The 26636-nt window shown below is 48.6% G+C and overlaps 1 protein-coding gene and 1 long non-coding RNA gene across 2 annotated transcripts in view; one reads left to right on the top strand and one right to left on the bottom strand.

The window, feature by feature from the left end:
• Nucleotides 1-2466: 2466 nt before the first annotated feature.
• LOC140430712 (uncharacterized) lies at nucleotides 2467-22811 on the top strand. Its single transcript, XR_011949510.1, has 3 exons — nucleotides 2467-2528; nucleotides 12238-12399; nucleotides 22634-22811. It is a non-coding gene; the product is annotated as an uncharacterized lncRNA (long non-coding RNA).
• Nucleotides 2857-26636, bottom strand: part of LOC140430711 (tubulin polymerization-promoting protein family member 3-like) — a 61244-nt gene continuing 37464 nt past the window's right edge. The window contains exons 2-4 of the mRNA XM_072518373.1: nucleotides 23529-23736; nucleotides 22223-22376; nucleotides 2857-9201 (exon numbers count right to left, since the gene is read on the bottom strand). Coding sequence (XP_072374474.1) covers nucleotides 9010-9201; nucleotides 22223-22376; nucleotides 23529-23725 — 543 coding nt within the window. The 5' untranslated portion in view covers nucleotides 23726-23736 and the 3' untranslated portion in view covers nucleotides 2857-9009. The remainder of the gene's footprint in view (nucleotides 9202-22222; nucleotides 22377-23528; nucleotides 23737-26636) is intronic.

Here is a 26636-nt window from a genome sequence, read left to right as displayed (position 1 = left end):
AAGGTATGGGGGGGGGGGGGGGGGGGTAAAGGCTAACAGTGACAGTGGAGCATTAGTTGAATTCCTAGTCTCTGAAGTGGTGTTCCCAGCTGCAGCCAGGAACAAGCTTGAAATTCTTCAAGCTTTTTAATTAAGAGGTACCTTTGCACATACCATTGAAGGTGGTGGGATTATGAATCCGGAGAGATGTTGCAATCAGCTTATACCACCAATGGGACATACAAGCACAACAAATGTAAATAGGTTGCCCAACAATTCTATGACTAGGACAGGAACCCAGCTGATTTTCTCTGGGAGAGTGAATGACAGCAAATATATTTAGGATGCCTACACTCAAGGAGGACCCGGTCTTCCAAAACTAATGCTATTACTGGACAATCCATCTCTGAGATAATAAAATAAACCAGAACTATTAATTTTGTTGCTCTGTTCAGAGTTCCTGATCTGCTGACTGGTTCCAGCACTTAGATTTTTATTTCAGGAATATTATGACTTGGAGTACAGCCTCACAGCAGAACCTATGACGGGGTGCGGAGGCTGAAACCTTCCACCCAATCCAGTCTAATCTGTTCTTTGGCCACTGCAAGAAGAGACCACTTGGGGTAAGTAAGTAGCTTTAGTTGTAACAAAAATATCGAACTAGTAGGAAGCACATATGTCTTGTGGCACAGTGGATAATATCCCTGCCTCTGGGAAGCTCTGGGTTTGAATCCCACCCCAGTAGATGAGGGCCAAGAAAGGTGTGATTGAGACAGGTTGAGTATCAATTTACAAATCCTTCCAATGCTAGGGAATAAGAGCGGGAAAGATTCCTGATAAGCCATGTGGAAAGAATGGAGCCTCTACCATCACTGTCCATAGCTGCATATGAGGACATCACAGCAACGTGGACTCCCTAAGTGAATGGTAGCGCAATCACCAATGTGTCCAACTGAAGGACCTGCGGGAATGCACTTCCTGCCATCAGCCTGGTGTAACCAAAAGACAAATGGTCAAAACCTGGTAAGAAAATGGCCACCATTAGCCTTGGCCAACCCCTTTATATCTGGTCAGTCATCACGGAATACGCTCTCGGTTCTAAAATTAAAACTGACTGTGTAAATAGAGGATGTAATGTTGATCAATGTCAGAAATGATATCTCATGAGTTTTGCACCTTTAACTTAACTCTTCGATTAAATATTGTGCAATCCACAGCTGAGTTAACAAACTTAATGACTTGTAGATCGGTCAAGCAGCTTATCAGCTGTTTGAGAACCGTTATTATTAGTTACATAATAATTGGCTGCATTTTCGTGTTGACACAAACAAAACTCTTGTTCAAAAATAGTACATTTTTGCGGTTTCATTGACTGCTGCAAACTTTGAATGAAAACAGGCACGGCTCCACATTTATTGAATAATTGCATTCTTAAATCAGATAGCATTTTTGATGGGGGCGAGGTTGAGTAGGTTCTTTGGGGTAGAGGACAGATGCGGAAGATGTTCAGGGAGTCCGGCGAACCATGTCCATATGTTTTGGTCATGCCCGGCACTGGAGGGGTTCTGGAGAGGAGTGGCGGGAGCAATATCTCAGGTGGTGAAAGTCCGGGTCAAGCCAAGCTGGGGGCTAGCAATATTTGGAGTAGTGGGCGAGCTGGGAGTGCAGGAGGCGAAAGAGGCCGGCATTCTGGCCTTTGCGTCCCTAGTAGCCCGGCGAAGATCTTGCTAATGTGGAAGGAGGCGAAGCCCCCTAGCGTGGAGGCCTGGATAAACGACATGTCTGGGTTCATAAAGCTGGAGAGGATTAAGTTTGCCTTAATGGGGTCTGCGCAGGGGTTCTACAGGCGGTGGCAACCATTCCTAGACTATCTCGTGGAACGTTAGAGGACGTTCGGTCAGCAGCAGCAGCAACCCTCGGGGGGGAGGGGGGGGGGGGAATGGGGGATTGCTTGGGGGGATGGAGGAGCAGGAGATAACATGAAGGGTGGGGGAAACTGGCACGTGTGGGCGAGAGCCAGTGTATAAATCTATGTAAATATACCATTTTGCCATGTATATATCTTGCTCAGTGCGATTTTGTGTTATTTTGTTACCCGGGGGGGGGGGGGGGGGGGTCGTGGGGGGGGGGGGGGGGGGTTATTTTTTGTAAGGGGAAAAAATTGTGTTGGTAAAAAACTTTAATAAATATATATATTTTTAAAATAAAAATCAGATAGCATTTGAAAACATTCAGTTGGCCAGCTTGATTGTAAGGTCTTGAACTCTAAATCAATTCATTGAACTCTGACCTTTACATATGAAAGCATAGCAACGTTCTGTCTGCACCCAATGCCTTGAAACTGTGCTGTTGGCTAGGTTTTGTTAAAGGCAGATGTTTAATTGTTTGTATGGAACTGTGGTTTCCATAGAGAGATGCACAAACAGACTGCCTACTTACTGCTTGCCAGAGTCATGACCTGGTTGTAACTAAAACTTTAATTTCCTTTTGGGAGCTTCACCCAAAATAACTCAATGAATGCTATTCAGTTGAAGCCGGAAAACATGATGGTTTGTTACTGTTCAGTAATATTTTATGGTTATTTAAGGTTATTTTAACTTTGAAGAACATTCCAAGGGCGAAGGTAATTCTGCTTCGTACTAAGAGTAAAGTAGCTGTGTTCACTTTCCCCAGGCCGAGAGCCGCTGTTGCTGACTTTTATCATAATCATACCGGACGCGTTATCCCGATTTCCTATAAACTACCTGCTGCATGCAAGGTGTTGGCAGTAACGTTTGTGGTGGAAATTTTCATCATTGTGTGAATGAACCCATATAACACACCTGTGTTAGATGCTTTTCTCCCAATGAAAAGAGACCATAGGTCAAATGGCAGGAATAATTTAGTACAAAATAATTTATTGATAGCAACAGTTAATAGAAGGTTTAAAACAGAACATCTGGATACAAGAGTGAATCATTGTGTATAGCACTGTGGTACTTTTGCACCATGTTAATATTTGATTATGTTAATATTTTTACTTTTACCTGAAATATTATGGATGAAGATTATTATGGTTAATAAACTGCATGCCAGTTTAGCTCAATACTGTTCACGTTGGAATAACGATATAAATTGTAGTGTATGCTCAGTAGTGTTTGGGAAGTCAAACAAAGCTGCATATTTCCTAAGCCAAACGATTTCCTTAAGAAGGTGGGAAATATTTGTCCAAACTATCCTTCAGTCTTATTGTATTCTCACATCATAAGCTGGAAAGACTTAAATTGCTCTGACAATTTTTGCTAGGGTGAGTAACCGGCACTCGGGTGAGTAACCGGCACTCGGGTGAGTAACCGGCACTCGGGTGAGTAACCGGCACTCGGGTGAGTAACTGGCACTCGGGTGAGTAACTGGCACTCGGGTGAGTAACCGGCACTCGGGTGAGTAACCGGCACTCGGGTGAGTAACCGGCACTCGGGTGAGTAACCGGCACTCGGGTGAGTAACTGGCACTAGGGTGAGCAACTGGCACTCGGGTGAGTAACTGGCACTAGGGTGAGCAACTGGCACTCGGGTGAGTAACTGGCACTCGGGTGAGTAACTGGCACTCGGGTGAGTAACTGGCACTAGGGTGAGTAACCGGCACTACGGTGAGCAACTGGCACTCGGGGGAGTAACCAGCATTCGGGGGAGTAACCGGCACTCGGGGGAGTAACCGGCACTCGGGGTGAGAAACCGGCACTCGGGGGAGTAACCGGCACTCGGGGGAGTAACCGGCACTCGGGGGAGTAACCGGCACTCGGGGGAGTAACCAGCACTACGGTGAGCAACCGGCACTAGGGTGAGCAACCGGCACTCGGGGGAGTAACCAGCACTCGGGGGAGTAACCGGCACTCGGGGGGGAGTAAGCGGCACTCGGGGGAGTAAGCGGCACTCGGATGAGAAACTGGCACTTGGGTGAGAAACTGGCACTCGGGTGAGTAACTGCCACTCGGGGGAGTAACCGGCACTCGGGTGAGTAACTGGCACTCGGGTGAGTAACCGGCACTAGGGTGAGTAACTGGCACTTGGGTGAGTAACTGGCACTAGGGTGAGTAACCGGCACTAGGGTGAGCAACTGGCACTCGGGTGAGTAACTGGCACTCGGGTGAGCAACCGGCACTAGGGTGAGTAACCGGCACTAGGGTGAGTAACTGGCACTCGGGTGAGTAACCGGCACTAGGGTGAGTAACCGGCACTCGGGTGAGTAACCGCCACTCGGGGGAGTAACCGGCACTACGGTGAGCAACTGGCACTCGGGGGAGTAACCGGCACTCGGGGGAGTAACCGGCACTCGGGGGAGTAACCAGCACTCGGGGGAGTAACCGGCACTCGGGGGAGTAAGCGGCACTCGGGTGAGAAACAGGCACTTGGGTGAGAAACTGGCACTCGGGTGAGTAACTGCCACTCGGGGGAGTAACCGGCACTCGGGGGAGTAACCGGCACTCGGGGGAGTAACCGGCACTTGGGTGAGAAACCGGCACAAGGGTGAGTAACCGGCACTCGGGGGAGTAACCGGCACTACGGTGAGCAACTGGCACTAGGGTGAGCAACTGGCACTCGGGGGAGTAACCGGCACTCGGGGGAGTAACCGGCACTCGGGGGAGTAACCGGCACTTGGGGGAGTAACCGGCACTTGGGTGAGAAACCGGCACTCGGGGGAGTAACCGGCACTCGGGGGAGTAACCGGCACTCGGGGGAGTAACCGGCACTCGGGGGAGTAACCGGCACTCGGGTGAGAAACTGGCACTCGGGGGAGTAACCGGCACTCGGGGGAGTAACCGGCACTTGGGTGAGTAACTGGCACTCGGGTGAGAAACTGGCACTCGGGTGAGTAACTGCCACCGGGGGAGTAACCGGCACTCGGGGGAGTAACCGGCACTCGGGGGAGTAACCGGCACTCGGGGGAGTAACCGGCACTCGGGTGAGAAACTGGCACTCGGGTGAGAAACTGGCACTCGGGTGAGTAACTGGCACTCGGGTGAGCAACTGGCACTCGGGTGAGAAACGGGCACTCGGGGGAGTAACCGGTACTCGGGGGAGTAACCGGCACTCGGGTGAGAAACTGGCACTCGGGTGAGTAACTGGCACTAGGGTGAGGAACTGGCACTCGGGAGAGTAACCGCCACTCGGGGGAGTAACCGGCACTCGGGGAGTAACCGGCACTCGGGGGAGTAACCGCCACTCGGGGGAGTAACCGGCACTACGGTGAGCAACTGGCACTCGGGGGAGAAACCGGCACTCGGGTGAGTAACTGGCACTCGGGTGAGCAACTGGCACTCGGGTGAGAAACGGGCACTCGGGGGAGCAACTGGCACTCGGGTGAGAAACGGGCACTCGGGGGAGTAACCGGTACTCGGGGGAGTAACCGGCACTAGGGTGAGTAACCGGCACTCGGGCGAGTAACCGCCACTCGGCGGAGTAACCGGCACTAGGGTGAGTAACCGGCACTCGGGTGAGTAACCGCCACTCGGGGGAGTAACCGGCACTACGGTGAGCAACTGGCACTCGGGGGAGTAACCGGCACTCGGGGGAGTAACCGGCACTCGGGGGAGTAACCGGCACTCGGGTGAGAAACTGGCACTCGGGTGAGAAACTGGCACTCGGGTGAGTAACCGGCACTAGGGTGAGCAACTGGCACTCGGGTGAGTAACCGCCACTCGGGGGAGTAACTGGCACTCGGATGAGCAACTGGCACTCGGGTGAGAAACGGGCACTCGGGTGAGTAACCGGCACTCGGGGGAGTAACCGGCACTCGGGTGAGAAACTGGCACTCGGGTGAGTAACTGGCACTAGGGTGAGCAACTGGCACTCGGGAGAGTAACTGGCACTCGGGTGAGTAACCGGCACTAGGGTGAGTAACCGGCACTCGGGTGAGTAACCGCCACTCGGGGGAGTAACCGGCACTACGGTGAGCAACTGGCACTCGGGGGAGTAACCGGCACTCGGGGGAGTAACCGGCACTCGGGGAGTAACCGGCACTCGGGGGAGTAACCGGCACTACGGTGAGCAACTGGCACTAGGGTGAGCAACTGGCACTCGGGGGAGCAACCGGCACTCGGGGGAGTAACCGGCACTCGGGGGAGTAACCGGCACTCGCGGGAGTAACCGGCACTCGGGGGAGTAACTGGCACTTGGGTGAGAAACCGGCACTCGGGGGAGTAACCGGCACTCGGGGGAGTAACCGGCACTCGGGTGAGAAACCGGCACTCGGGTGTGAAACCGGCACTCGGGGGAGTAACCGGCACTCGGGGGAGTAACCGGCACTCGGGTGAGAAACCGGCACTCGGGTGAGTAACCGGCACTCGGGGGAGTAACCGGCACTCGAGGGAGTAACCGGCACTCGGGGGAGTAACCGGCACTCGGGTGAGAAACTGGCACTCGGGTGAGTAACTGCCACTCGGGGGAGTAACCGGCACTCGGGGGAGTAACCGGCACTCGGGGAGTAATCGGCACTCGGGTGAGAAACTGGCACTCGGGTGAGTAACTGGCACTCGGGTGAGCAACTGGCACTCGGGTGAGAAACGGGCACTCGGGTGAGAAACGGGCACTCGGGTGAGAAACGGGCACTCGGGTGAGTAACCGGCACTCGGGTGAGTAACCGGCACTCGGGTGAGTAACCGGCACTCGGGTTATCAACCGGCACTCGGCTGAGTAACTGGCACTCGGGTGAGTAACTGGCGCTCGGGTGAGTAACTGGCACTTGGGTGAGTAACTGGCACTAGGGTGAGTAACCGGCACTCGGGTGAGCAACTGGCACTCGGGTGAGTAACTGGCACTAGGGTGAGCAACCGGCACTAGGGTGAGTAACTGGCACTAGGGTGAGTAACTGGCACTCGTGTGAGTAACTGGCACTAGGGTGAGTAACCGGCACTAGGGTGAGTATCTGGCACTCGGCTGAGTAACTGGCACTCGGGTGAGTAACCGGCACTCGTGTGAGTAACCGGCACTCGGGTGAGCAACCGGCACTCGGCTGAGTAACTGGCACTCGGGTGAGTAACTGGCACTCGGGTGAGTAACTGGCACTACGGTGAGTAACTGGCACTCGGGTGAGCAACTGGCACTCGGGTGAGTAACTGGCACTAGGGTGAGCAACCGGCACTAGGGTGAGTAACTGGCACTAGGGTGAGTAACTGGCACTCGGGTGAGTAACTGGCACTAGGGTGAGTATCTGGCACTCGGGTGAGTAACCGGCACAAGTGTGAGTAACCGGCACTCGGGGGAGTAACCGGCACTCGGGGGAGTAACCGGCACTACGGTGAGCCGTAACTGGCACTCGGGGGAGTAACCGGCACTCGGGGGAGTAACCGGCACTCGGGGGAGTAACTGGCACTCGGGTGAGCAACTGGCACTCGGGCGAGAAACTGGCACTCGGGTGAGTAACTGGCACTAGGGTGAGCAACTGGCACTCGGAAGAGTAACTGGCACTCGGGTGAGTAACCGGCACTCGGGGGAGAAACCGGTACTCGGGTGAGTAACCGGCACTCGGGGGAGTAACTGGCACTCGGGTGAGAAACCGGCACTCGGGTGAGCAACCGGCACTCGGGAGAGTGACCGGCACTCGGGTGAGTAACCGGCACTCGGGGGAGTAACCGGCACTCGGGGGAGTAACCGGCACTAGTGAGAGTAACTGTCACTAGGGTGGGCAACCAGCACTAGGGTGCGTAACTAGCACTAGGGTGACCAACTGGCACTAGGGTGAGTACATAGAATCCCTACAGTGCAGGAGGAGGCCATTCGGCCCATCGGGTCTGCACCAACCCCTGAAAGAGCACCTTACCTAGGTCCACGCCTCTACTCTATCCCTGTAACCCAGTAACCCCACCTCACCTTTTGGACACTAAGGGGCAATTTAATGTGGCCAATCCACCTTACCTGCACATCTTTGGACTGCGTGAGAAAATTGGAGCACCTGGAGGAAACCCACGCAGACATGGGGAGGACGTGCAAACTCCACACAGACACCGCAGGCCGGAATTGAACCTGGGTCCCTGGTGCAGTGAGGCAGCAGTGTTAACCACTGAGTAACCGGCACTAGGGTGAGCAAGTGGCACTGGGCTAAGTAACTGGCACTGTTGGTTCCTATGATGGGTAAACACCAACATGGATGGAATTGTCTGAATGCAGTGTTTCAATGTTTTCTATGGGACTCTTGTATTGAAGAATATCTTTAAATACAGGGTGGACTAATTTCCTGGAACAATCTGCACAGAAACTGACCTCAACATTGTCGGACTGGATGGAGGGAAAGATTGAAATGCAAAACACAACAGCTGCTTCAGCGTGGACTCTGTCAATAAATTTTCAAGCAATAAGCCTACTTTTCATTCACTAAGCAAGAAAAATAGCTGACAATCAGATAACATCATTACCAAATTTTGCAACATATCAAAAGTTCCAATAACAATGTTCTTTAACAAATGCTCCTGACATGCACAGGGAACACACAATGCAATACTGTTCCCTAAAACTAATGGCTGCAAGATTACAGGCTGTGAATTAATTGTTTTGTGATAACAAGCTCCTGACAGGTCAAGAGGAGATTGCATCAGGAATTTTATCCTATTGTCTTTAAGAACTGCAGTCTGAGGCTAATGTTAAGACCGCTGTTTGTAAGGGTTGTGTTTAAGATTAAAATATTATTTTCATACAACGTAAATAGTATGAAATACTGCTTCCAATATCATATGGTACTTTATCACTGACTTATATAGTGTGGTGACTATTTTTATGACTTATTCGCTATAGTGCTGCTGGATTAAATCCACTGGCATATTTATTTTGAAACATAGGTGTTAACTTGTTTATTTTCAATATGATAGCGTCTACTGAAAAAATATAGTAAAATATTTACCATGATGGAATAATGTTGTGTACAGGAAAATATACATTTTTATATTAAAGTAATGATTCCAAAATTAAAATTTAGGTTGTTAAGAAGGATGACTTAATTAATTTTTATATGCCTTAAGTAGGACACCCCTTTGCTTACAATCAACCAAGCATTTTGACATTATTTCTCTTTAGCTTTTTCACTGTAGGTCCCAGCACCTTTGTAAGCTCCCACATAGCCTGTATTTTCTGTAATATCTTCTCGGCCAGTTTTCCCTTTGCCTTTGCCATCTTGATCAAAACGCTCTTTATGGGAGCCTGTATATTTAGTTGCATCCGTTAGTCTGTCGACAGCACCAGCCTTTGTTACTTTCTAGGAAGGAAATATTATTTCATTAAGACAGAAAGGCACAGTTGATCCATGTGGCTATTTCTCACTGCAAGTCTGGACTCCAGATTTACACAATATACATTTATATTAATATATATACATATATTGATATATTTATATTGATACACACAGACAGTTCATTTGTTCATTCACATGCCAAGTACAACATATAAATTGCTATATTATATTATATTGATATATATTTATATTGATACATACAGACAGCCCATTCATATGCCAAGTACAATATATATTTATATTGATATATTATATATTATATTGATATTTATATCGAAACATACAGACAGCCCATTCACATGCCAAGTACAATATATATTTCTATTGATATATATATATTTATATATTATATTGATACATACAGACAGCCCATTCATGTGCCAAATACAATATATTGCTGTAGAAAAGGCAAAGAACAAGATTCACAACCCCGCAGAAACTGCTATTGAAAAAATGTAATAAACCAGTTTCAAGGGATCACATGATTCATATGGACAAATGGGATAAGCAACAAATGCCATGGCTTCAACACTTTTTTATTTATTCATTCATGGGATCCAAACATCGGTATTCCTAGCCCGTCCCAGTCAATCTTGAGAAGGCAGAGGTAAGCAGGCTTCTTAAACTGCTGCAGTCCCTTACAGCTGTTAGAAAGGGAGATCCAGCATTCTGAGCAGGCAGCATCGAAGAAACAGCATTGTATTTCCGAGTCAGGGTATTTATTGCGAGATTTTGAAGTGAGACATTCCATGCATCTATTATCCTTGTCCTTCTCGGCGATAGAGGTTGTGGGTTTGAATCATAGAATCTTCGTAGAATCTCTACAGTGCAGGAGGTCATTTGACCCATCAGGCCTGCACCAAGAATATGGTGCTACCTAGGCCCATCACTCTACCGAGGCCCCCTCCTTATCCCTGCAATCCCGTAACCCCACCTAACCTTTTGGACACTTAGGGGCAATATAGCATTGTCAATCCACCTATCCTGCACATCTTTGTACTGTAGGAAGAAACTGGAGCACCCGGAGGAAACACACGCAGACAAGGGGAGAACATGCAGACTCAACACACGCAGTTATACAAGGTTGGAATCAAACCGAGGTCCTTGGCACTGTTAGGCAGCAGTGCTAACCACGGTGCCACCCTTGGAAGGTACTGGTGAAGGAGCGTTGATGAGTTGCTGCAGTGCATCTTGTCATTGCAGCCATGGTGTGCCCGTGGCAGAGAGATTGAAGTTTATGGTGCTGGGGTGCCACTTAATCAGGCTGTTTTGTTCTGTATTAGTACCAAGCTTGCTAATGTTGTTAATGCAACAAGATAGGAGCTCTCGAGCACCATCTTAATAATGAGCGCAATCTACCCGAATGGGAACAGAGTCACATAACAAGCACGTTTAATAAGGTGTTTCCCAGTGCTTGGAGTGCCAAGAAACCCCACGCTATCGAATGGGACTCTGTTCCCATTCGGGTAGATTCGGGGCCTCAGAGGGGAACTCCCCGACGAGGCCGCACTTAGTCCCGTTTTCTGCATTAAGGAGCTCCGCTCGCTGGAACTCCTCAGAGCAGAAGGCGATAGGGGCGCCATCTCGACACCCTCCACCGATGTGATCCCCGAACTCTCTGCAAAACCCCAACTCACATATAAGGGGCTCCTCAGGCCCCTCCTGCACCCACACAGGACATCCCTGGACCCAATCACTGTTGCAGGAAAAATGGCAGCTTTGCACCTTGGCACTGCCAGCCTGGAAGTACCCTACCACCTGGGCACTTTGGCAGTGCCAGTGCCTGGCTGGCAGTGCCAAAGTGCCTGGGTGGCACCAGGAGTGCCTGGGTGCCACTCTGCCCTGAGGGCAAGCACTTGGAGGCCTCAAATCCCCTGGGAAACCCCCCATGAGTGACAATCTGTCAGGTCCCTGTTTGTGTAGACCAGCATTGATCAGTGCTCCCCCGAGATCGCAACAGTGAAGGGATTAGCTACCAACACCTTGGGTAGATCGTGGGAGAGCATATTAGAGTGAGACTAGCTGTCTCGCTCTAATATGCAGATTTGCTAAAAAGTGATCCGCCCACAATGAGCAGGAATCACTCTGCGACATCTCGCGAGATCGCATTAGATCCCGTGATGCGTGGCAAGCCAGGTAGATCACGGAAGAGGAATCTCCCGGCATCTACCGGCTGTGTCGCGCCGCACTGCCTTTCAGGCGTAACACGGCCGGTAGATCGTGCCCAGAATGTCAATTTTACGAGAAATTGATGTCCCTTGCTTGTAGTGATATTTGTCCTTTGTGAATAGATGATATTTAACCAACTTAGTACCTTGTATGGTTTAATTTTTCCATTCATTCAGCATCAAAATTATTTATAATCGAATGTCGCTCATTTTGTGTTTCACATTTAAAACCAGGAACACTAAATTTTAAAAATGAGACAAAAAAAACACCACACCGGCAACTTGATAAAAATGCACCTGGACTTGGTATTAAATCATTTTGAAGTGAATAATTATTTGTAAAGGGGAACTTTTTCCTGCGCCATTCAGTTTGAAACATTTTTGCCCTGTAGGTTCCTGGGCTAATGAACTGATAACAGAGTGGCAATGATAGTCGGGCACCTGAGATCTTTGTGAATGATGGGACAAGCAGCGTGCCCCTACCAATGAGACTTAAATATTGAGAAAGAAACAGGGGAACAGTGTCGGAGGCGAATTAGAGTGGGTGGATTCAATGTCAAATCAGGTACAGATAGATGAGACAGAAAGAAAGATTGGATTAGAGGAGAAAAAGACTGAAAGGAAAAATGAAAATGTAACAAAATAAAAGAAATGTAAACTTAAGAAGTCATGAACTCACCGTTATTTGTTAAACGAGATCCAGACCACTGTCTCCTAGAATCAAGAAACTCCATATTTTGACAAGACAGGAATCCAACGAAGTTTGAGGATTCTAGTAATTTTTTTGCTCTAAACATAAATAACTTTGATTTTTTGTTTTATACATTTTCAGAGTACTAGCAAAGTGATGGTAGGGGTTGTGGCGACGCTATCAAGCTCAGCAATAATCTGTTCACTGTCGCTCAGTTTGGGTTCTGCCAGGATCACTCAGCTCCTGGTCTCATTACAACCTTGGTCCAAACATGGAAAAAAGAGCTGAACATCCAGAGGCGAGGTAAGTGCAACTGCCCCTGAAATCAAGGCAGCATTTGACTGGGTGTGACAGAGTGAGTTTTAGAAAACCTGAAGACAATGGGAATCAGTTGGAAAACTCTCATTGGAGTCATACCTAGCACAAAGGCAGATGGTTATGGTTGTTGGAGGTTAATCATCTCAGTCCCGGGACATTGTTGTAGGAGTTCCTTGGGAATACACAATGAACGGTAGGACGTTAAGAAGTACAGAGGACAAGAGGGACATTTGGGTGCATGCCCAAAGATACCTGAAGGCAGCAGGACTGATAGATAATGTGGCTAAGAAGGCATATGGGATACTTGCCTTTATTAGCCGAGGCTTAGAATAGAAGAGGAGGGAGGTTATGATGGAACTGTATAAAATGCTTATTAGGCCACAGCTAGAATACTGTGTGCAGATCTGGTCACCGCACTATAGGAAGGATGTGATTGCACTAGAGAGGGTACAGAGAGGTTTCACCAGGATGTTGCCTGGGCTGGAGTGTTTCAGCTACGAAGAGAGGCTGACTGGGCTGGGGTTTATTCTCCTTAGAACAGAGAAGACTGAGGGGGGACTTGATTGAGGTGTACAAAATTATGAAGGACATAGATAGGGTAGATAGGAAGAAACCTTTCCCCTTAGCAGAGGGGCCAATAACCAGGGGATATAAATTTAAAGTAAGAGACAGGAGATTCAGAGGGGATTTGAGGAAAATCATTTTCGCCCAGAGAGTGATGGGAATCTGGAACTCACTGCCTCAAACGGTGGTAGAGATGGGAACCCTCAGAAAATTTAAGAGATGGGCACTTTAAATGCCACAGCATACAAGGCAATGGACCAAGTGTGGAAATAGGATTAGAATAGATGCAGACACGATGGGCCAAAGGGCTTCTTTCTGTGCTGAGAAACTCTATGACTATGAGATCAGAGGCTGGGAATTCTGTGCAGAATAACTCACCTCCTGACTCCTCAAAGCCTGTCCACCATCTATACATTGGATTTCCCCCATGTACAATAACCCCCCCATATAACATTTTAAAACACAAATAGGGAAAAGCCCCCCACCTTCACCCAAACGCCACCCCAAGAGAACCCACCCCCCCCCCCCCCCCCCGCCCTTGGGCTGCTGCTGACCTCCTCTTAAACGCTCCGCGAGATAGTCTAGGACCGGTTGCCACCGCCTGAGGAACCCTTGCACAGACCCTCGCAAGGCAAACTTTATCCTCTCCAGCTTGACGAAACCTGCCATGTCATTGATCCAAGCTTCCACACTAGGGGGCTTCGCATCCTTCCAGAGTAGCAAAATCCTCCATCGGGCTACCAGGGACGCAAAGGCCAGAATACCGGCCTCTTTCGCCTCCTGCACTCCCGGCTCGTCCGATACCCCAAAGAATGCCAATCCCCAGCTTGGCTTGACCCGGGCGTTCACCACCTTGGACATAGTCCTCGCAAAACCCCTCCAAAACCCATCCAGCGCCGGGCACGACTAGAACATATGGACGTGATTTGCCGGGCTCCCCGAGCACCTCTCACATCTGTCCTCCACCCCAAAGAACCTACTCAACCTCGCCCCTGTCATGTGCGCTCTGTGAGTAACTTTGAACTGTATTAGGCTGAGCCTGGCGCAAGAGGAGAAAGAATTAACCCTACTCAGGGCATCAGCCCACAGACCCTTATCTATCTCCTCCCCAAGCTCCTCCTCCCACTTGTCCTTTAACTCCTCCACCAAGGCCTCCTCCTCTTCCTTCAGCTCCTGGTAAATCACCGAAACCTTGCCGTCTCTGACCTATACACCCGAAATCACCCTGTCCTGAATCCCACGTGCCGGAAGCAGCGGGAATTCCCTCACCTGCCACCTCACAAACGCCCTCACTTGCATGCACCTAAAAGCGTTTCCCGGAGGTAGCCCAAACTTCTCCTCCAGAGCCCCTAGGCTCGCAAACGTCCCATCGATGAACAGGTCCCTCATTCTTCTAATCCCTGCCCGATGCCAGCTCTGAAACCCCCCGTCCATCCTTCCTGGGACGAACCGATGATTCTCCCGAATCGGGGACCACACCGAGGCTCCCACCACACCCTTGTGTCATCTTCACTGACCCCAGATCTTCAGCGTCGCCGCCACCACCGGACTCGTGGTGTACCTTGTCGGCGAGAGCGGCAGCGGTGCTGTCACCAGCACCCTCAGGCTCGTGCCCACACAGGACACCATCTCTAGCCTCTTCCACGCCGCCCCCTCTCCCTCCATTACCCACTTACGGATCATCGCCACATTGGCTGCCCAATAATAGCCACACAAATTCGGCAGCGCCAGGCCCCCCCTGTCCCTGCTACGCTCCAGAAACACTCTCTTCACCCTCGGGGTCTTATTCGCCCACATAAATCCCATGATGCTCCTGCTTACCCGTTTGAAAAAGGCCTTGGGGATCATAATGGGAAGGCACTAGAACACAATGAGGACCGTCATTTTGACCGACTGCACCCTACCCGCTCGTGAGAGTGGCAGCATATCCCATCTTTTAAAATCCTCCTCCATCTGCTCCACCAACCATGTCAAATTGAGCTTGTGCAGGGCTCCCCAACTCCTAGCTATTTGGATCCCTATGTACCAAAAGATCCTTTCCGCCCTCTTCAGCGGTAGCTTGTCTATCCCCCTTCCCTGGTCACCTGAGTGCACCACAAAGAGCTCACTCTTCCCTACGTTGAGTTTATACCCCGAAAAGTCCCCAAACTCCCTCAGGATCTGCATGACCTCCGCCATCCCCTCCACTGGATCTGCAACATACAACAACAGGTCGTCGGCATACAGCGACACCCGGTGTTCCTCTCCCCCCCGGACCAGTCCCCTCCATTTCCTGGACTCCCTCAGTGCCATGGCCAACAGTTCAATTGCCAGTGCAAACAACAAGGGGGATAAGGGGCACCTCTGCCTCGTCCCCCAGTACAGCCGAAAGTACTCCGACCTCCGCCGGTTCGTAGCCACACTCGCCACTGGGGCTCTATATAGCAGCCTGACCCAACAGGTGAACCCCTCCCCGAACCCAAACCTCCACAACACTTCCCAAAGATACTCCCACTCCACCCGATCAAAGGCCTTCTCCGCATCCATAGCTGCCACTACTTCCCCTTCCCCCTCCACCGAGGGCATCATAATCACATTAAGGAGCCTCCGCACATTTGTTTAGCTGCCTACCCTTCACAAATCCCGTCTGGTCCTCATGAATCACCCCCGGGACACAGTCCTCAATTCTCGTAGCCAGCACCTTTGCCAGCAACGTAGCGTCAACATTGAGGAGCAAGATCGGTCTATACGACCCACATTGCAATGGATCCTTGTCCCGCGTCAAGATCAAGGAAATCAGCGTCCTGGACATTGTCGGGGGCAAGGTGCCCCCCTCTCTCGCCTTATTAAAAGTCCTCACTAGCAACAGGCCCAGCAGGTCCACGTATTTCCTGTAGGATTCAACCGGGAACCCATCCGGCCCCGGGGCCTTCCCCGCCTGCATGCTCCCCAATCCTTTAACCAGTTCCTCCAGCCCAATCGGCGCCCCCAAACCAGCCACCTCCTCCTCCTCCACCCTCGGGAACCTCAGCTGGTCTACGAATCGTCACATCCCCTCCTCCCCTGCTGGGGGTTCAGACCTGTACAGATCCCCATAGAAGTCCCTAAATACCTTGTTTATTCTCACCGCACTCTGCACCGTATTCCCCCCTCTATCCTTAACTCCACCAATCTCCCTCGCTGCCACCCTCTTACGAAGCTGATGTGCCAGCATCTGACTCACCTTCTCCCCATACTCATACGTCACCTCCTGCGCTTTCCTCCACTGTGCCTCTGCTTTCCCCGTGGTCAATAGGTCGAATTCCGTCTGGAGGTTCCGTCGCTCCCTAAGTAGCCCCTCCTCGGGGCCTCTGCATACCTCCTGTTTACCCTTAGAATCTCCCTCCCCTCTCTCTTCTCCCTGTGGGCCCTAATGGAGATTAGCTCTTCCCTGACCACCGCCTTCAACGCCTCCCAGACTACCCCCACCTGCACCTCCCCGTTGTCGTTGGCCTCCAAATATCTTTCAATACACCCCCGCACCCGCCCGCACACCTCCTCATCCGCCAACAGTCCCACATCGAGGCGCCACAGCTGGCACTGGTCCCTCTCCTCCCCCAACTCCAGCTCCACCCAATGCGGGGCGAGGTCTGAGATGGCTATGGCCGAATATTCCATTCCCTCCACTTTCGGGATTAGCGCCCTACTCAAAATGAAAAAATCTATCCGGGAGTAGGCTCTATGGACGTGGGAAAAGAAGGAAAATTCCCTGGCCAGCGGCCTGGCAAACCTCCATGGATCCACTCCCCCCATCTGGTCCATAAACCCCATGAGTACCTTGGCCGCAGCCGGCCTCTTACCCGTCCTGGACCTAGAGCGGTCCAGTGCTGGGTCCAGCACCGTGTTGAAGTCCCCCCCCCCCCATTATCAAGCTTCCTACCTCCAGATCCGGAATCCGACCCAACATGCGTTTCATAAATCCGGCATCATCCCAATTCAGGGCATATACGTTCACCAGTACCACCCGTACCCCCTGCAACCTACCACTCACCATCACATATCGACCTCCATTATCCACTACAATATTCAGTGCCTCGAACGCTTCCCCACCATGTTCTTCGCATCCAGCCCTGAATGAAAGACCTGCCCTACCCATCCCTTTCTCAGCCTAACCTGATCTGCCACCTTCAGATGTGTCTCCTGGAGCATAACCACGTCTGCCTTCAGTCCCTTTAAGTGCGCGAACACCCGGGCCCTTTTGACCGGCCCGTTCAGGTCCCTCACATTCCAAGTTATCAGACGGATCGGGGGCTACTCGCCCCCCATCCCTGCCGACTAGCCATCTCCTTTTCTGGGCCAGCCACATGCCCGCGCCTCCTGCACCCTCCAGTCCCCCAGGCAGCGGACTCCCGTCCCGACTACCTCTCCTCCTTCCAGCTCCCTTTTGGCCAATGCAGCAGCAACCCAGTTCCCCCCCCCCCTCCCCATCCCCCACGCTAGATCCACATCTAGCCATTTTGCTCCCGCCATGACAGTCCCGTAAGTCAGCTGACTCCTGCTGACCCCGGCCTCTCCTGCCATTCCATCGACCCCCCAGTGTGAGAATCCCCCCACCCCTTGGCAGTCAGTGTGCGCTCCTCTCCAGCACCGCCCTTGCCCCCCTGGCCCCACCCCCATCCTTCCCTAACGCGGGAAAAAGCCCACGCTTTTCTGAGCCGGCCCCGCCCCCTCTGGCGCATCTCCTTTTTGCGGCCTTACCCCAACTCCCCATCCCCGGACCTCCACCCCCCCTCTTCCTCCGTGGGGCCCTGCCCCTCCAACACTGCCGCCCACACTCTCCCACAGCCCCAACATCAAATCCATTCACCCATCCCCACCCAGCACTCAAATAAAAAAAACATTCCCCAAATGCGGTAAACACAGTAAACATCCCCCCACGACAAACCCTCAATTTGAGTCCAACTTTTCAGTCTGTATAAAGATCCATGCCTCGTCAGGCGTTTCAAAATAGTGGTGCCGATCTTGGAATGTGACCCACAATCGCGCTGGCTGCAGCATCCCGAACTTCACCCCCTTCCAATGGAGCACCGCCTTAGCCCGGTTGAAACCAGCCCTCTTCTTAGCCAACTCCGCACACCAGTCCTGGTAAATTCGGATCTCCGTGTTCTCCCACCTGCTGCTCCGCTCTTTTTGGCCCATCTCAGGACACACTCTCTGTCCATAAGGTGGTGGAACCTCACCACTACAGCTCTTGGTGGCTCGTTGGCTTTGGGTCTCCTCGCCAGGACCCAATGAGCCCCATTCAGCTCCTAGGGCCTCGGGAAAGCTCCCGCGCCCATCAGCGAATTGAGTATCGTGCTCATATATGCCCCGGCATCGGGCCCCTTCACTCTTTCAGGGAGACCCAGAATCCGAAGATTCTTCCTCCTCGACCTATTCTCCAGGTCCTCGAATCTTTCCGCCCACCTCTTGTGCAGCGCCTCGTGCGCCTCCACCTTCGCCGCCAGGCCCAAGATCTCATCCTAGTTCCAAGAACATAAGAACTAGGAACAAGAGTGGGCCATCTGGCCCCTCGAGCCTGCTCCGCCATTTAATGAGATCATGGCTGATCTTTGTGGACTCAGCTCCACTCTCCGGCCCGTACACCATATCCCCGAATCCCTTTATTCTTTAGAAAGGTATCTATCTTTTTCTTAAAAACGTTTAAAGAAGGAGCCTCAACTGCTTCACTGGGCAAGGAATTCCAGAGATTCACAACCCTTTGGGTGAAGAAGTTCCTCCTACACTCCGTCCTAAATCTACTTCCCCTTATTTTGAGGCTATGCCCCCTAGTTCTGCTTTCCCCGACCAGTGGAAACAACCTGCCCGCATCTATCCTATCTATTCCCTTCATAATTTTATATGTTTCAATAAGATCCCCCCGCATCCTTCTAAACTCCAATGTACAGTCCCAGTCTCTTCAACCTCTCGTCATAATCTAATCCCCTCAACTCTGGGATCAACCTAGTGAATCTCCTCTGCACTCCCTCCAGTGCCAATATGTCCTTTCTCAGGTAAGGAGACCAAAACTGAACACAATACTCCAGATGCGGCCTCACCAACACCCTGTACAATTGCAGCATAACCTCTCTAGTCTTGAACTCCATCCCTCTAGCAATGAAAGACAAAACTCGATTAGCCTTCTTAATCACCTGTTGCACCTGCACACCAACTTTTTGCAACTCGTGCACCAGCACACCCAGGTCCCTCTGCACAGCAGCATGTTTTAACATCTTACCGTTTAAATAATAATCCATTCTGCTGTTATTCCTCCCAAAATGGATAGCCTCACACTTGGCATCATTGAATTCCATCTGCCAGACCCTAGCCGATTCACCTAACCTATCCAAATCCTTCTGCAGACTTCCGGTATCCTCTGCACTTTTTGCTTTACCACTCATCTTGGTGTCGTCTGCAAACTTTGACACATTGCACTTGGTCCCCAACTCCAAATCGTCTATGCAAATTGTGAACAACTGCGGGCCCAACACTGATCCTTGTGGGACCCCACTAGTTACAGGTTGCCAACCAGAGAAACACCCATTTATCCCCGGTCTCTGCTTTCTGTTAGTTAACCAATCCTCCACCCATGCTACCACTTTACCCTCAATGCCATGCATCTTTAGTTTATGCAGCAACCTTTTGTGTGGCACCTTGTCAAAAGCTTTCTGGAAATCCAGGTATACCACATCCATTGGCTCTCCGTTATCTACTGCACTGGTAACGTCCTCAAAAAATTCTACCAACTGCCCCGCTATTTCCTCCTTAATGATAGATTCCAGCATTTTCCCTACAACCGAAGTTAAGCTTACCGGCCTATAATTACCCGCTTTCTGCCGACCTCCTTTTTTAAATAGTGGTGTCACGTTTGCTACTTTCCAATCCTCTGGGACCACCCCAGAGTCTAGTGAATTTTGATAAATTATCACTAGTGCGTTTACAATTTCCCTAGCCATCTCTTTTAACACTCTGGGATGCATCCCATCAGGGCCAGGAGACTTGTCTACCTTTAGCCCCATTAGCTTGCCCAATACTGCCTCCTTAGTGATTACAATCATCTCAAGGTCCTCACCCATCATATCTTTATTTCCATCAGTCACTGGCATGTTATTTGTGTCCTCCACTGTGAAGACTGACCCAAAAATCCTGTTCAGCTCCTCAGCCATTTCCCCATCTCCTATTATTAAATCTCCCTTCTCATCTTCCAAAGGACCAATATTTACCTTAGCCACTCTTTTTTGTCTTATATATTTATAGAAGCTTTTATCTGCTTTTATGTTCTGAGCCAGTTTACCTTCATAGTCTACCTTACTCTTCTTTATAGCTTTTTTAGTAGCTTTCTGTTGTCCCCTAAAGACTTCCCAGTCCTCTAGTCTCCCACTAATTTTTGCCACTTTGTATGTTTTTTCCTTCAATTTGATACTCTCCCTCACCTCCTTAGATATCCACGGTCTATTTTTTCCCCTTTCTACCGTCTTTCTTTTTTGTCAGTATGAACCTTTCCTGAACACTGTGAAAGATCGCTCGCAAGGTTCTCCACTGTTCCTCAACTGCTTCACCATGAGGTCTTTTCTCCCAGTCTACCTTAGCTAGTTCTTCTCTCATCCCATTGTAATCACCTTTGTTTAAGCACAAAACACTAGTATTTGATTTTACCTTGTCATCCTCCAACTGTATTTTAAATTCCACCATAATGTGGTCGCTCCTTCCAAGAGGATCCCGAACTATGAGATCATTAATCAATCCTGCCTCATTACACAGGACCAGATCTAGGACCGCTTGTTCCCTTGTAGCTTCTCCGAAGCTTTTTGCCGCACCTCCCGGATTGCCGCCCCTTGGGCCTTCTGGGTCTCCACAAGCTTCTCAATCGCCGCCTTTGGCGCCAGCATTTCTGTCTTCAGCTCCTCAAAGCAGCGTTTAAGAAGCTCCTGCTGCTCCTGCGACCACTGTGCCCACGCTGCTTGGTCTCCACCCGCCGCCATCTTGCTTTTCCTCCCTCGCACTTTTCGCTGCACCAGGAGCACTTTTTTAGCCGCTCCACTCCTGGTCCAATCCATATAATGTTGGGGGGACCTTGCTGTCGCCTTCCCACATTGGAAGCCGTCGAACAACTGCCATTGGGGCCCCACTGAAGAGCAGCAACAAACCAAGGCTCTTCTGACAGCACCTTCCATACCAGTGATCTCTACCACTTAGAATGACAAGGGTAGCAGATGCATGGAAACACCACTACCGCTTGCAAGTTTCCTTCAAGCTGCTCACCATCCTGACTTGGAAATATATCGCCGTTCCTTCACTGTCGCTGGGTCAAAATTCTGGAAATTCCATCCTAACAGCACTGTGGGCGTATCTACACCATACAGACTGCAATAGAAGGTAGCTCACTACCACCTTCTCAAGAGTAATTGGGGATGGACAATAAATGCTGGCCTAGCCAGAATGCCCTTATCCCATTAACAAATACAAATAAGCCTATCTCCAGAAATAACAAAACTAAATATAAAACCCCTTTAGAGATACACTAACAAGAATAGGGTGAAAGAATTTGTGGTTTTCTGTGGCACACTCTACCCAATGCAGTGCTACTGATGGTGATTCTGGTAGACATCAACATCTGTAGTTGTTTTATTTAATAGTCTGCACATGATGTAGCAAATCAAGACTTCCACGTACTTAATGAGTGACAGAGCAGTGTACCGTGCAGACTCTGGTAAGATTTGATTGAGATGTTTAAAATAATGCAGGGATTAGACTGTGTTTGCATAGATAAATTATTTCAAGTGGGTTAATTGTAAAGAGCCAAGGGTTGTTAGTTGCTGAAGGAGAGATGTCAGTTAGGTTTGGCACAGTGGCGCAGTTATTAGCACTGCTGTCTCACGGTACTGGGGACCCGCATTCGATCCTGGCCCCGGGTCACTGTCTGTATGGAGTTTGCACATTCTCCCCATCTCTGCGTGGGTCTCACCCCTACAACCCAAAAATGTGTAGGGTAGGTGGATTGGCCGTGCTAAATGGCCCCTTAATTGGAATTCTTTTTTAAATTTAAAAAAGTGTAGATGTTGGTAGATTCTTCTTTTCCCAATGCAGAAGTTGATCTGTTCCCTTCCTGTCCTGTCGTTTTTGCATGTTAGTACATTCCCAACCCTCACCAACAATGCCCTGTGTCTAATGATTGTGTCGTGTATGAAAGCTGTCCAGACATGTGATGTTCCTGTCCTCACCAATGAATTTGTGCTGATTCACTCACCGTCACGCCAACACTTGCTGGATCTTTTCCAGCAATCAACTTGTAGGCTGCCTCAATCGATTCCTCCTTACTTTTGCCTTTGAATCTTTTTGGTGCGAGTTCTGCCAAAGCATTTTTAAACTCCGCAAATGTGATTACTCGAGCGGTCTTGGCTCTGTGCACAAACGTAATTACAATGCTGCATTTTTGATGAAACAATAGGCAAGGTGAATTCTGCAGCTAACCAGCAGTTACAAAGTTGATGTTTACAAACAGAAAAACTTCATGTTAAAATTACTGCAGGATTGTGCCAGGAATAAAATATTAAGGAATGTGGCTGTGTTTAACTTTCTGATTTATGTTTTCTTATATTTGCAAAAAGCTTGATTAATAAAGAATTTATTACCATTTCTTTTGCATTCTTTGTCAAAGGAAATTGGATTTACTTTTATATTAACCTGAGAAGATTAAATGAGGATAATGTCTTTCAACAACAAAGGTGGGAAACTATGTGGAACCACTTGGACTATATACTTGACATGGAATGTATACTGTGCATATCAAGAATATTGCAATTGCATTGAGGCACCTCCAGAGTGGAATATGCTGTATGGAGACGTTCAATTTTATTGCACTTTTTATAATATTCAATTTGAAATGTTTTGGAATGTACTTTAAAACAAATTCTGAATAAAGTATATTTTGGGAGTAAAAATTAAATAAGGCCGTTTTTTAGAAAAACTTGAACATTCTGAAATCAGAACCAAGACAAGATGTGCTGAAATGTACAAATCAGTCATTGCTTCAAAAGAGGAAGACAGATTAATACAGGTTGTTCATTAGTTAACAATCTGGAAAGCTATATTTCACTTGAAAATGTATGAATTAACAGCATTAAATATCTTTTGGCTGAATGCAGATGAGGTAAAGATGCCACTTGAAGTTGTCACTAAGCTGCGCAGATCATTCACTGATACATGAGGTGTCGGAGATAGCCCAGTAGTTATTGAACAGTGGGCTGTTCATTGGGGATGGAGTCATGATTACTGAGTGTTGGACTGAAATAGCTCACACCAATTTACTTAAAAGCTGAGCATAACCATTACAGAATGCCCAATGGACCTTTATTCCATTTGTTTGAACTAAATAAGAGAGGTTTCAAAATTGAAAGGAGACTGTTTTATAACATTCATACTCCATCAAAAGTTTACTTATATCAATCATGAAATATACTTTCATTTTCGGGACCTTGAATAATGACTTGCTGCTAAATTATTCAATACAGGATGTGCAATGTTTTATGTTAAAACAAATTTCATGTACCTACTTCACTTTTGAAAAGACAATGTCCACATCAGTTGAGGTGACTGTTTTGCCATCAATGATTTTGCAGTCTTTGCACAGCTTGGCCCAGTTTTTCCCGGTCATTTCATTACCAGTTGCTTTGGTGTCTCCATATGCTGCAAACTTCTTAAATGACTCCTGTAGAGTTTCCATGTTAACTAAGCCTCCTTCTGCCATCATCCAAATTACAGCTGAAAAATTGAAACATAAAGAAAAAGGGTAACCGACTGACAAGTAGGTTTGGGATCATTACCTACTTACATTTAAATTTCGCTCTTTTCCAGGACTAGTCTTAAGTATTAATTAAGATCCTTTCAGAATGTTAACAACCTTATAAGTTAGCTCTGCAGTGTAATTAGTTGCAAGGCAGTATAATTAGTTGCATAACCAGCCTTGAGCTGTCAATATTAGAGAAATGAAGATTGACTACTATGACCGATTAGCACTGTTGCTTCACAGCGCCAGGGACACCGGTTCGATTTCCGCTTGGGTCACTGTTTGTGCGGAGTCTGCACGTTCTCCCCGTGTCTGCGTGGGTTTCCTCTGGGCACACAGTTTCCTCCCACAAGTCCCGAAAGATGTGCTTGTTAGGTGAATTGGACATTCTGAATTCTCCGTCAGTGTACCCGAACAGGCGCCGGAGTGTTGTGACTACAGGATTTTCACAGTAACTTCATTGTAGTGTTAATGTAATCCTACTTGCGACACTAATAAAAGATTAATAAAAGATTATTATTATGACCATCAAAATGATATTGAGCAGTTGTCTTACAGTGCCAGGGACCGGGGTTCGATTCTGAACTTGGGCGACTGTTTGGAGTTTGCACATTCCCCCGAGTCTGTGTGGTGTCCTCAGGGTTAATCCCACAGTCAAAGATGTGCAAGTTAGGTGGATTAGCCATGCTAAATTGTCCTTCGTGTCGGGGATTAGGCCTAGATGGGGTACTCCTTTGGGGGGTCGGTGCAGACTTGATGGGTCGAATGGTCTCCTACTCCACTGTAGGGATTCTATGAAGGAATTCCAGTTAGAAGATTTCCTCCATGCACTGTATCTAACCAAATTGTAAATACATCCCTTCTCAATGATCTGAAATATTAACCCCTTTTCTCTCCACAGATGCTACCTGATCTGCTGAATATTTCCAGCATTTTCTGTTTTTCAGATTTCCAACATGTTTTTGCTTTTGCTTCATCAATAAATTGTTGATTTCATTTAACATAATATGCAAAGGAAATTTCCTTCCACTACAGTTGTATTGTTTTACTTTTTGTTTGTATTTGTTCGCAAAGAAATTAGCATTTATATAAAGCTTTCAGTGACGACTCGATATCTTGCAGTTCTTTGCAGCTAATGAAGTACTTTTTGAAGTAATGTAGGAAATACAGCTGCTAATATGTGCACAATAACCTTCCTATTACAGCAATCTGAAAATGAACAGTTACTTTATTGTTGTGGTGTTAATTGGGGGATAAATATTGGTCAGGATCGTGGCGATAACTCCCCTACTCTTTTTCAGAACAGTGTCTTAGATTCACGCAAGCAGGTGATTGGGATCGGAGTTTAATGTCTCAGTGAAAGACAGCACCTACAAATTTACAGCACTCCCTCAGTAATGTACTGCTGTTGTTTTTGTTTGTTTTCAAGCCCAGAAGTTGGACTTGCACCTGAACCTCGTAACACAGTGGGCAAGAGTGCTACCAGTTGAGCCATGGTGACACAAAATAATCTCTAATCACCCCTAATGAACAATACTTAATAGATCTAATGGTCCCACTAAATTGGAAACTTCCAATGAGACTGCAATTAATTCTATAGTTCAATGGTAGCCCATCTGGGTTCTAAGAGTGGCCCACAAAACATTTTATTGACTGTTACCCATGTGCAGGATTACCACATTCCTCTGATTTCCAACTGGTAGATTTTCCCTCTCGATATGATTGAAGTGATATGCACATAAAGCAAGGGTAAGAGAAGTCAGGTGCATGCTGATTAGACACAGCATTGACTGTGAGAGCTGTGCACTGCCTCTGCCCAAAGTTTAAATATTTATTTTGTTTTGATCAATTGAAGTTGATGATATGTTATGTTGTAGGTGTAACATAAGCGGCTTCCTTGTGGTGCACTTGACAAAGGAAGGTTCAGACGTGGAGATAACTTCAACACGTTTATTAAACTATTTACACTTCTATTACTCGGGTTCGACACTACTGCTAATCCTACTATAGCTACCCAGACTGACTAACCAGTTGCTGCAATCCACATGGTGGGTGTAATATTGAATCAACCCTGTGTCTCTGCTCACTGACTGTCTCCACTGGAAAGAGGCAGATCATGTGTGTGGTGTCCTTTATATATGGGTTGGTGTAATGCCCTCTTGTGGTCGTGTCACCTCTGTGTGTATCATGAATGTCCATTGGTCGTGTCCTATCTAACTGATCCATTGGTTGAGTGTGTGTGTGTGTGTGTGTGTGATGTTTCTGGTGCTTCCTCCAGTGTCTAGCTAGCATACATGTATTTACATTGATGCACATCACCTTATCCCCCCTTTTTTATATGTTACATATTTTCTGCACACTTTAAGAAAATTGAACAAAAGACAGGTAGATAGGTTAAGGTATATACAAGTCATGGGAACAGTGATTAAACAATAAGTCCAAATCATTCGTGTGAGTCCAAAAACCATCAATCATCATGGTCAAATGTCTCTCTTGGTTATGAACGCCACCAATATCCCTGTGCCACAGGAACCAAGGAGTGGTCAAATCACTTCGCTGTCTGATTTGGAGTCCCTTTCGTTTTTCGATGTTTGTGATGGTGCTGTCGGATAGCATCTTGTAGCTGATAAGGTGTTGACGTTGAAGAGGTACCATCAACAGTATCATTCGAGGTCATGAATGTGCCATATGTTGAAGTTGGATAAGACTGTACATACTGGTTCTGGCCACGTGCTGTGCTGGAAGGGTGATCCTGCTGAGAACCGTTGAAGCTTGTCGACTTGGAAACAGAATTGCTGCTCGCATAAATACCTGGTGATGGTGTGAATCTAGAACTTTGCATCTGACAGGAATATGCCGTCTGGCCAGGCTGGGG

The sequence above is a fragment of the Scyliorhinus torazame genome, chromosome 10, assembly GCF_047496885.1.
Source record: "Scyliorhinus torazame isolate Kashiwa2021f chromosome 10, sScyTor2.1, whole genome shotgun sequence".
Lineage (NCBI taxonomy): Eukaryota > Metazoa > Chordata > Chondrichthyes > Carcharhiniformes > Scyliorhinidae > Scyliorhinus > Scyliorhinus torazame.
This window is presented reverse-complemented; position numbering and strand designations above follow the sequence as displayed.